The following is an 11,702-nucleotide window of genomic DNA, read 5'->3' on the forward strand; positions in this document are numbered from 1 at the left end:
GAGGAATGCGGGATTTGATGATACAAGAGCAATTCCTGAATATGTCCAAAGAGGATATAAAACAGTGTGAGAGGGTGGGGGCAGTGCTGGGCAGTGGGGGAATTTTGTATGTTTGGGGATACTAGGCAGTGAGGGGGTCTGCTGGGGGGGCGCTGGGCCAGTGGGGGGTCTGTGTGGAGTGCTGTGTAGCTGTGGTGGTGGGGCTGTGGGGAAGGGCACTGGGTAGTGGGTAGTAGTGGAGATCTGTGTGTGTTGGGGTGCTAGGGAATGGATTGTTTTGCGTGGGGTGTTGGGCAGTTGTGGGGGTATGAGGGGCGCACTGGTCAGAGTGGTGGAATGCAGGGCACTGTGCATTTGTGGTGAGAGGTCTGGAGGAGTGCTGGGCATAGCAGGTCTGAGGGGCACTGGCATAGGAAGTCAGGGGGTGTTGGACGGGGAGGCTGTGCGGCGTGGCATGGGCCCACCCCTGAGGGGAAGGGGCATGCTGGCAGCACAGAGCCGGGTGGGCCAGTGCGTGTCTGGCAATTGCCGGTTTGTAAACATTGCCCTTGCCCTAGGCTGGGTGAAGTGGAGCTGCCCCCACCGTACCATGCCCTATTGCCTCTGGCCGGCCCCTCGCTCCGGGGACTGTCCTCCCCCACGCCATGCTCCAATGCCTCATGGGGGCCCACAAATATGTTTGGTGTTGGGCCCACAAAAGGTTAATCCGGCCCTGATTGTCATTACTGTTTGTCCTGCAGTGCCAAGAGAGGACTTGTGGCATAAGCCCCGCACCTGATAGGAGAGAATATTGGAGTACAGGCAAATAGCATTAAGGGTTTTGTTTTGTATTCCTCTAAATCATAATCTTAAGTTTTTTTAAACATTCGCCCCTCCCCCCCACAGGAGGAGAGAACAGCAAAAAGAACAAAGAGAACAAAAAAGTAAAGGAGTGGGACGGAGTTAATCAAAGGTTTCTAAAAAGTTACACCAAATCTTTTCAAATTTGTTTGAGGTCCCTCTTCTGGGAAATGTTACTTGTTCTCTGAGTACATTTTCAAAACCTGAAGAAGAGCTCTGAGTTAGCTCGAAAACTTGTCTCTCTCACCCACAGAAGTTGGTCCCACAAACATATTACCTCACCCACCCTGTTTCACCTGTTCTCTAGGTCAGCCAAGCTGAGCCCAGCTTCTATCTCCTATTCCATCTAAGCAATATGAGTTGTTTGGCTACAAGCTCTGCTCTAGAGGACCAAGCTTTCCGTGAGTTGGAGAGTTTCCCAAATGATGGGATAGATCCCAAAACACAGTTCTGGGAAGTAATTTTTAAGGAGGTATCCATTATCATTTTAATCCTGCTGCCTACTTCAAGCCAAAAGGATTGTATCTTGGGACAGTCCCAAAACAGGTGAGCCAGTGTGGCTCCATATTTCCAGCAGCGGTCTGTTTTGTAGGATGATAGGGAGCCAAGAGCCTGGAAGTCCAGGAAGCCCTGATTCCCAAGCTCACGGCTCCTCAGTGGCCCAGGCTTACAGACTCCAGCTCCTCAGCATCCCACCACGCAGGCTTGCCTGGAGCCAGGGAAAGCATGGTGTCCCAGAACAAGGCTCCGTTCCCTTTCATGGAGAATTTTGAAATTGTGGGGGGAGGGGGACGGGGCGGGGGCTGTTTATGCTGAATCAGAACACCACCAAGTTGTGAAATATCAGAATCCTCTGCCAGACAGAATTACCATTCTCCACCTGGCTCCAGAAACTGCAGGAAGTTTCATGCAGGGTGGTTGGGATGGGAGAAGTTTGCTAAGAGTAGAGCAAGTTATTAGTTCAGTGTGCGGGAGATGGCTCACGTGAGGCTTGTTCCAAAGTGAAGAGTGCCAGCAAAAAAGGTGGTATCACAGTTATGGGGCAAACTGTACCTCTTTTCCAGTGCTGGTGTCTCTGAAAGCATCCACCTCATGTTCGGGTTTCTTTTCTTCCTTGTCTTGGGGTGGAATCTCACGCATGAGCAATTCTTTCCCTCTTACAACAGAAGCAGATACACTACCCTGTGTGCAGAAATCACCAGTCACCCTGCAGGCTGTTGAGGATCCCAGGGGTAGATTCACAATTAGTTTAGGCACCTAACTAGTTTAGGCACTTCAATAGGCTATGTCTTTGATTTAGACACCACTGGTATTCACAAAACCCCTGCTCAGCTGCTACCGAATGCTGTCGGTGCCTAACCTCACTTGGCACCTAAGTTTTTGCAGTGAGAGTTCCCTATGTGCCTAAGTTTTAGCCTCTGGGCTGCCTCACTTGAGCTCTCTGGATGCCTAAGCCACAGTGTGATTCACAAACTGGGGAAAGATAGGTGTTTCTTTGCCTAACTCACCAGCAGGGCTTGATCCATTAGGGAAGCTCGGAGTATGCCTATCTCCACACAAAATACCCATGCAGGGGAGGGCGATGACCTCCCTTGCAACTTTTAGCCCAAAGGTTAGAGTACTCACCTGGGATGTGGGGGATGCCCAGTTCAAGTGCCTGCTCTGCCTGAGAGGGAGAAAAGATTTGAACAGGGCTAAGGGATATTCTGATCCGGGGCTCCCTCAGTCTCGCCTGTTGAAGGTGTTCCTCCATTAGCTCTGTGGTTTGGACGCTCACCTGTGAAATGGCAGAGATCTGTTCATATCCCCTATCATCCAGCAGAGGGGGGAACTTGAATGGAGGGTCTCCCACAAGCCAGGTGAGTACCCTAGCAATGGGGTTAAAAATATAAGGGAATATATGATAAGGGAGGTCCTGCCCCCACCCCATTGGATTGTTGCAAGAAATGCCTTAGATGCCTAACTCCAGGAGAGGATTACACAGCTGAGAATTCCAAACAGAGGCAGGCACCGCCCTCCAAACTCCAGTCAAACTCCCTCACAGAGGCGCTGGGGCGGGACTTAGGACACTCCCCTCTTTTGGGGAGCTACCACTGGCTATTTTAGGTGGGGAGCTGACTTTTGTGAATCCCATTCTTCAGGTCTATCTCCCCTCAACTTCCCCTAGCTCAGGCTTTGTGAATCCCAGTGATATGCTAGGTGCCTAGAGTTAGGTGTTGTAATGCTGACGATGGCAATGCTCAAGTCCCTTTGTGAATCTAACCCCAGGAGACTGAAGGCCCAAGCTCCAAAGCAGCCAACTAGGCAGACTGTTGAGGAACCATCCCCACTTCAAATGACAAGAGTTTTCTCTAAAAAGCAGCATAAGTTAAAAAAAATTGTTGACAGAAGTGATCATTCAAGGTATCATTTCATCACTTAGTCTGAACAACGTCAGGTGGCCACCAAGCTTCAATCCCAAAGGTATATCAGAAAATATTTCTTAATCAGGGGACTATGGTTTAAGGAGTCATTATGGCTCAACCCCACAAGCTACTCTATTCTGGTAAGCAGGGAGATTTCCAGACTGTGCTATGGCGCTTAATTGCAGCATTAACCTTCTGACTCCTTTGCAGATAAGAACTGAAAAATATTTTAGGACATCTTGTGGCTGGCCTTGGGAGAGAGGGACAAGCCACAGGAAGAATTCCCTCTATCTTGTGCCCCTGCACATGGGCTAGCCATAATCCCAGTCCTTGTGCTCAGTGACTCCCAAGGAGCAGAGAATATAACACTACAATGCTAAATTCTTCAAAGGGAGTAGGGACATCAACTTATCCCCATTCTGCAATGGCTCGCAAAGCTGGGCCAGTATGGAGGGAGTACATGTGCTACCATTTTTTAGTGGAAGTTGTGGCCCAATTATGGTGAATGATTGATCATCACCCCCAAGGTATTCTGGCAGGGTAGCCCCTCCCCCACCAACCAAAACACTTGTCCATGCTCTGGCTATTCTCACTGATTTATTTTCTTCCTACCTGGTCTCCTCAAATCTCACAGTACCATTCAAAACACAAATGATAAAATTAGCATCTTGACCATGTCAATTCTTTATCCTTGCTTTCAAGGACCTACATAACCCACCTGGGCCTACAAAACCAATCTTAATTCTTATGGGCCCCTTGCTCCCCTTCTCTCTATCCTTGATGCCAGGCTTGCAATCCCTTTGGTTTCCTTCTCCCACTCTCATCTTTGTGACTTCTTCTAGGCTGTCCACTGGCATGGAATGACCCAGTGCCACCACAAGCCCCTGGACACTAACCCACATTAAACAAAGGCTTTCACTACCCAAATATGACTTATGATTTTGATGTTACGGAAGAGTCAGCATTTCCTCAGAATGTCTGGATTTATGCATCTGTCTTTCTGACAGTGAACTCCTCCGAGTCAGGTACTGCCCTTAATTTTTGTCTTGTACAGCACTGAACACTTTCTTGCTGCCTAACTGTAAATGACATCAGCACAAGGGGCTGAAAAAAGCACAATATAGGCCTTGTCATCTTTCTGCTCCCCCATACATACACCCAGTTACTATTATTCACTTAACTGTGATCGTCTTTTTTTATTAAATGCATTCTGACTTAATTTTTCTTTTCTTAAGGAAAAATACACTAGAACTCAGAGTTCTCCACCTTAAACGAGCCTTTTAAACACAAAAGCAAATCAGAGATGCTGCCCTGCCTATGGGAGAGGACTCTCAGGAGTTGATAGTTATGCCTGGGAGAAGCTCGGGAAGATCTTGTTGGCACTGGACAGGCATAGCAGTTTTTGTTAATCTCGTTGGTAGAGAGCCCCCTGTATTAAGATCTTGTCACAGAATCGACCAGCAGGGACACCTGCCCAGGCGTGGGATCCAAACGGTCAGTTTATAGGGTAGGGTAAGGGCCCAGACCTGTACTCTGTGTGGCAAAATAGACAAGGGCTGGTTGGGTAAACATTGGTGACTACAAAAAGGTTTCTGGACTTCCACCATTCTATGGTGGAATGGATGGATCGCCCCCGAGTGGGAACTAGCATGAAGTTTTAGCATCCAGCAAACGTCAGAATATGGTGAGCTTGAAAGAAACTGAATATAGCTATTACTGTGAACATATAAAATGGACTCTAACGAGGCCGTGACGGACTACGCACATGAGTAAAGGCTTGCAAGATCAGGCCCTGAACTAGCCATGGCTCAACATATAAGCATTGGATACCAGATCCCCATGTGGTCACAAGCAGCACAGGTGTTTCTTCCTGTTAGTTTGATTTTATGTGCACACCTCTTTCTTTGATGGGCTATTTTAGAAAGGTGTGTGAGACATCATACTTTAAGGGGGGAAGTTATAGCAGTATAGACTAAAGGGAAGGTAACTGAATGTCCTTAGCTGCTGAGTTATTAACTGAGACCATGTCTGAAACATGGAAACATCTGCAGGAATAACATGGATAAACAGAGACCACTTAAAGTGGGAGGGGGGCAGAGGGTTTTTCAGAATCATATACCTTGTGTACAATAATGAACAGAAGCCCCACTATAGCTGAATGTGGGAATAAGATGTTGACAGGATAGCCCTAACCACTGTCCCTGTTATTAAAGTGAAAACCTCTTCAGATGAGCACATATTTTATTTTGGAGTAATATGGGAAATTGTCAAGTATCTATTTACAATACTTCTCTTACAGTGGGAGTACTATGGCTAGAATAGCCATTAAGACAATGGAAAGCTTGTACTAATTATAGGGAACCATTTGTTATACATTGCTTTTTCTTCTTGGATCACTTTCTCCGGTATTTTAAATAGCTTCAATTTTGCTTCATTCGTACAATTGTTCTTAGAAGTTTAACATTATAGATTAAAAAGCCTACGTAGCTCAGCAGATTAGTCCTAACCAATTGTGGTGACAATTCTTATCAGATTGGAAGTCTTAAGTGAAATAAATTCGAGCATTTGCTTTGGGCTGCAATGGATGGTAATAGGCAGCATTTTACGTAAATCAGCACAGCTGCTAATCCTGCCTTTTTCTGAAAGTGGTGTCTTAGAGGGTGGATCCACGCTAGAAAAATGAGTATATGAATTACAGAACAGCAAGCAATGGTGCAGCTGCCCCAGTGCTAAGCCACTATGGTCAATGCAGTTCAGACATTTATACCTATTTTCCAACATACGTTTTCAACAAATGAGCTTACTAGTGATTAGTATGAATCTCCACTTCTGCTTCTTCTCCGTAGTGGTATCAGCGAAGGGGCAACAAAGCTGCCTCATCCTTTCAAAGGCAATGTATTCATTTGAGGTCAAAATGTTGGATAAAAGTCAACCTCCACATGGTAAAGTAAAATAGGATGGGGATTACAGGGCATAGTGAGTTCAGGCAGCAGCCTTTTGCGTCTACGGACACAGGCTCAAATTGAATGGCTCACAAGTGAAATGCATTTGGACACGAGCCTGCACTGAGCAAAATAAATGCCCAAACCGGTGGAGCCCAACCCCCAGTTTCTGATTAGTACAGGAGATGATGCGGAGAACGGGGTAGAGACGCTTGCATAGCATGTGCTTTCACTGCACAGGCCAAATTCTGTTCTACGCGAGTGAATTCAGGAGTGTAACTCAGGGCAGTCTTTGGGCCTATGAAAACAAGTGCAGCCCTAGCATGGCCTTATATATTTACCTGAAGTCACTGTGCCAAATTCTGCCTTCAGATACGCAAATGCAATTTCCACTGGGCCAAATTCAGCACTGGGCCAGTTTTTTCATTGACTTCAATGGGAACAGGTTAAGGGCCCTGGTATAAGCAGACACAAGCTCACCAATTTAAATGGAAGTAGCCAGCATATATATGAGAGCAAAATTTAGGCTAGTGATATTAGGCACTCACTTGTTTCAGCATTAAAATATTCCCTTTCCTAAAATGAAACCACAGAAGCAGAGTAAATATGAGCACTAACCACGACTGCAAGCTATGCTGTTTCTGGTGCCTTTTGCTCGAACATCTAACCCAATGCTGCAGAGAGAGGCTACATTTTAAAGCCATTCCCTTTTTGTATTTCTTCCTAATGGATGACTGTATTTGTCTAGAGAAAAGTGTATTATTAGTCAGAAAAATAAAGCACAAATATTAGAAGTTACCTTTCCTTAGAAACATCTTCTTTCCCTCCCCCTCCCACCCCTCACATTTGGAGTACTCAATATTGAATCTATGCAGCAGATTACAACCATTTAAAACTGAGCCTTTAAGTACCAAAGAGAAGAACACCTATTACACGAATGCAGTAATTCTTCTGGCCTGATCTGACACTCTTTAAGTCATTGCTTGTTCAAACAAAGCAATATGGCATATATTCTCTCTGCTCTCTAGATATATACCTATATAGATATGTACATACCCCATTACACATACACACATAATAAGGAGAAAAAAGCCCTATCTGAACAAAATTATATAGGATGGACCTAGCTGAATAAGTCAGCGAGATCAGAGGAGATGAATTATGTAATCTTTTCAATTGAGCACACAGCTATAATTACTTTATCAAGCTGCATTAATATTTCACTGCAGTTTTCAGATTACGTGTATGCAGCATTATATTAAGTATTCATCTATGGATTAAACCATCTCAGCTTTTAACTGCATGTTTCTCTCTGCCTCTTTTTTCTCTAAAGGTATCGGAAATAATCTTACTGTACTGCTGGGGGGGGCGGGGAAGGGTAGAGAGAAGATATGAACGTGCTGAGTAGCTGAAACAGAGTAAAGACAAATGCACAGAGGTTATTTCATAAAGGGCCTAATTTGTAAAGGTCCTGAGCTGTCATTTCTCTCTTGCTGGACCGGAACAGCATCCCCACTGCTGATATAACATTCATGCAGCCTAATTCTGATTATAATAGAAAGGAGAGGATGAAAAAATAATACAGAACAGGGGGGAGGGAATAGTAATAAATGCCAAGAAAGGGATTGAAAAGGCAACACCAAGGAGGAATGGCGAGAGCTAGAGAAGCACTTACCCATAAACAGCCAGATGGAGCCACCAGACACTAGGAAGAAGGTGAGCATGCCTGCTGGATCTGGCTGCAGCATGGGCAGCCTGAAGAGACTGAGTGTGTGTGGGGGGAGGGGGGGGGGGAAGGACTGCAGCACATTCACTGCAGTGACTGAGGCAGTGGCACCAGCAGGGACTCGACCACTCCGCTTGCTCCAAGGCACAGCATGCTTGTCAATTACTCCCACCGCATAGGATGATATTTTTAGCAATCCCCCTTCCTCTGGGACCTCTAGCTTCTTCTTAAAGGGGGCAATATATCCCACTTGGGTAGGGCTCACTAATGTGCACATGAGCGATTTCCCCCTCTCCCCCCTGGAAACCTAGCAGCCCAGGCAGCAAGGGGGAGTGGGAGGGGAAAGAGGGGATGGGAAGGGGAGAAACTTTATTTGGTGGTTTCTGATATCTTAACCCGTGTCCAAAGAAATTGCCCAAATATGGTGCCCTGCAGCAGCAATGCACCAGAATGCTCCTAAAGGCCCCAGTTGTCAGAGCTGCTGAGCACTTAAACTCCACCTGGAGCCAATGGGAGCCATAGGCACTCAGCGCCTCTGGAAATGTTCAGGTCTTCATATACGGCGAAGGATTATGCAAGAGAACAGAGAGCCAAGTTGATCTTCATGGTGTGTGGTGCACATTTGGTCAAAGCATATTGGGGGTATAAATTATTCCATCCTTTCCTGAACGTGCTGGTCTCAGAAAATTAATCTCTCAGCTGCTGGGTATGAGAAGGGCTTTGCAGAAAGAGCAGAGGCACAGAACATTCTAGGGCTGGCCAGTGGTGAAGTCACATGTGCTGTTCCTTTGCCAGTCAAAGTGTGGGAGTTGGTAGCAGTGACAATAAAATAAAATGTCTTGGTTAGACTGTGGGTTTCAACATTTGATGGAGATGCATTAGGGCAAACCTGTACAGCAGACAGGCTAAACTGCGATAAGCTGTGATTTGTACCAGTGCAGTTTATCCCTCCTGGAAACCAGGGTAAACTGCACTGGTGCACATCATGTCTTTTACAGCTTTGCCTGTCTACATTAGGGACCAGCACCAGTGCAGCTATGCCAGCTGTAACTGGTGCAGAATTCCCAATGTAGAGAAAGGCCCATGTTTTTCTATACAGTAGAAGGAATGAGAGTGGTGGGAGCTTTCCAGCAAGAGAAACGGATTCTCCTTAGGTAATTCTTGCACTTCTAAAATTGTGATAGTACAGCACTGTTACTGGGTTTTCAGAACTGGAGGATGGGGTGCTCAGATCAAGCTGGTTTGACCCATCAGCACAGTTACTCCACAGTGCTAGCATGCAAACTGCTCCCTGCTCTCCAGACTCAGTGCAGGGAGCAGGTACCCAGGCTGCTGCGGAAGCATCTCAGCCACCAGGAGATCTGGAGTAGAGCTGTGAGGGAACCGGATTTTTCATTTTGGGGGGGGGGGGGGGAGTTTCACAACTTTGAAATGCCTTTCATTCCAAAATGAAAAAATAATTTAGTAATTTCCTGTAAACATTTAAATTCTGTTAAAATCTTTGTTTGGGGTAGATTGAAACATTTTGTTTGATAAGATCAAAACGTTTTGTTCCAATTTTGACTTATACATTTTTTTTATATTTTATTCTCTAAAATTAAAAAATGAAACCGACGTTCTGAATGGGAAAATCAAAACTCTTCTTCAATTTCTTGTTCTAACCAAATTTTTGTTGAATGTGATATATCCACAAAATGGCACTACCTCTCCCTAGTTATCTCTGTAAAGGCTTTATCACCTTGACCCAGGGGTTGGAAAATATTTTCTATGACAGGACATGGCTCAACACAAAGTGACTCAGCACTTCCCTACATTTCAAAGTCAATGCTGTCCCACACTTTCACACCCATCGAGATCTCACCATCTCACCTTCCGTTTCATTACAAAAAGATTAAAATCCTTCACATCTCTGAGTCAGTCAGATCCATCACTCATCTCTGGAACAAATGCAACCTACCTGCTAGTATCAAATATAACTACCTGGAAAGCTACTTCTATTTTCAAATTGTGCTCATCACCAGGATATCTAAACTGCTCCAACCTCCTATCAGTCTAAATGAGTGGACTCTGCACCTCCCCCCTTTAAACTACCCACTGAAATGAGTAACAGACCACATGATTTTCATGTTGTCTCCTGAAAAACTAACTTTCCACCCTGCTGACTGTAAAGAGAAAAAACCTCACCAGCTTGGTGTTCAGCCCCTCCCTCTGCCAGCTGGGTGTGCTGTCTCTATGGGATTCTCCCCTCTCGGTCTCCCAAGGAGCTACTTTGCTAGCCCCTCCCCTGCATGCCACTACAAGACCAGGGGGAATCTAAGCGGGGAACTGCTAAACTGTGCACATGGGGGACAGGCATTGTCTTCAATATGCTACTCCTTCCCTCAAATTCTCCTCCAGTCTGATCAATAACCAAATGCCAATCAGGGCAGACTGTGTCTGCACCAATCTCCTCTTTCACCCAACTTTCTAGCAATCTCCACCTATCACTTTTCTGTGCAGTTGATATAAACTCTAACCCCTAACTTCTAATACTAGGTGACGTCTCATCAGTTGAGTCCTATAGGTGACTGGCAATATTACACAGCGTATTCCTTTATATTAAACTACCAGCACTGCCAGACCAAACATGAGCCACAAAATACATTAAAATAGCCTTCCATGTTATCGCTTAGTCTCACCAAATAATCTCCTTGATGGGAGCTGGGTGCCTAGCTCCATTAGGCACTTTTGAAAAATCTACCCATTACTAAATTAACCCGAGTCCTACATGATATCCCATCTTTTGGAGGCGAACTGCTGAGTTCCCAAACTACAAGTTCCGATCACTGCTTACTCTAGTATGCAGTTAGCAGACTGCATAGCATAACTTAAATCACTCCCAACATTTTGAATTAGAAGTCCAGGGAAGTCATCCGATATGCAACATTTAAAACATGGGTAGATTTTGATAAGCCATCAAGTCAGGAGAAAAAACAGTCCTTATCCAAGTGAATAATGATTAAAATGGGTTTAATGATTGTGGAAACCTCAGTTTAACAGAGGGCTCCTTAATTGCTAAGACTCACAGAGAGTTATGATCACGCAGCATCTGTATGCGGGTAGAACCTCAATTTTGCTAGAATGATGCAGATTATGGAGAAATCTTATTTACCTAATATTTTGTTTCAAAGACACATTTAAAAAAAGAGGAACTGCAGCTTTAGGCACAATTTGCTGTTTTATACTTTCTAAACTTGTCTGCGGTAAGTTTATGGGAAACTTGCTGAAATACACCCGAGAAAAGGTTTTCCCATAACATTCTGAGAACTTTATTAAAGTGAGATTTGGAGAACTACAGTTGATTAAAATTAATGCATATTCAGTTGGCCGCTATGATGCAGAAAATGTACCTGAGGAGCTATAAGTTACCTTCCATTGGGCACCTCAGTTCTCTTCCATTCTCAGATCAGCTGAGCTGTACATTTAAAATTCTTATCTTACACTGGCTGTGATGATTCACAGATTCTAAGGCCAGAAAAGACAACTGTGATAATCTAGTCTGAGACCCTGCATAACATAGGTCAGAGAACGTCCCCAAAATAATGTCTGTTTGAACTAGAGAATATCATGCAGAAAAACATCCAATCTTGATTTAAAAATGTGTAATGATGGAGAATACATCACTACCCTTGGTAAATTTTTCCTGTGGTTAATTAACCTCACTGTTAAAAATGTGTGCCTTACTTTCAGTCTGAATTTGTTTAACTTCAATTTCCAGTCACTGGATCTTGTTATACGTTTGCCTGCTGG

The 11,702-nt window shown here is 44.8% G+C and overlaps 1 protein-coding gene across 4 annotated transcripts in view; it reads right to left on the reverse strand.

The window, feature by feature from the left end:
* ACSL6 (acyl-CoA synthetase long chain family member 6) overlaps positions 1 to 7,969 on the reverse strand; it is a 107,073-nt gene extending 99,104 nt beyond the window's left edge. For 2 of the 4 annotated variants that reach the window (XM_074960471.1, XM_074960470.1), the window contains exon 1: positions 7,863 to 7,959. In XM_074960471.1, the coding sequence (XP_074816572.1) occupies positions 7,863 to 7,935 (73 nt within the window). In that variant the 5' untranslated portion in view covers positions 7,936 to 7,959. Of the gene's footprint in view, positions 1 to 1,893; positions 2,023 to 2,466; positions 2,618 to 7,862 lie in introns of all 4 variants that reach the window. The other 2 variants (XM_074960472.1, XM_074960473.1) reach the window with 2 other exon arrangements.
* Between the last annotated feature and the right edge of the window lie 3,733 nt (positions 7,970 to 11,702).

Source organism: Natator depressus, chromosome 8, assembly GCF_965152275.1.
Source record: "Natator depressus isolate rNatDep1 chromosome 8, rNatDep2.hap1, whole genome shotgun sequence".
NCBI classification, from domain to species: Eukaryota; Metazoa; Chordata; order Testudines; family Cheloniidae; genus Natator; species Natator depressus.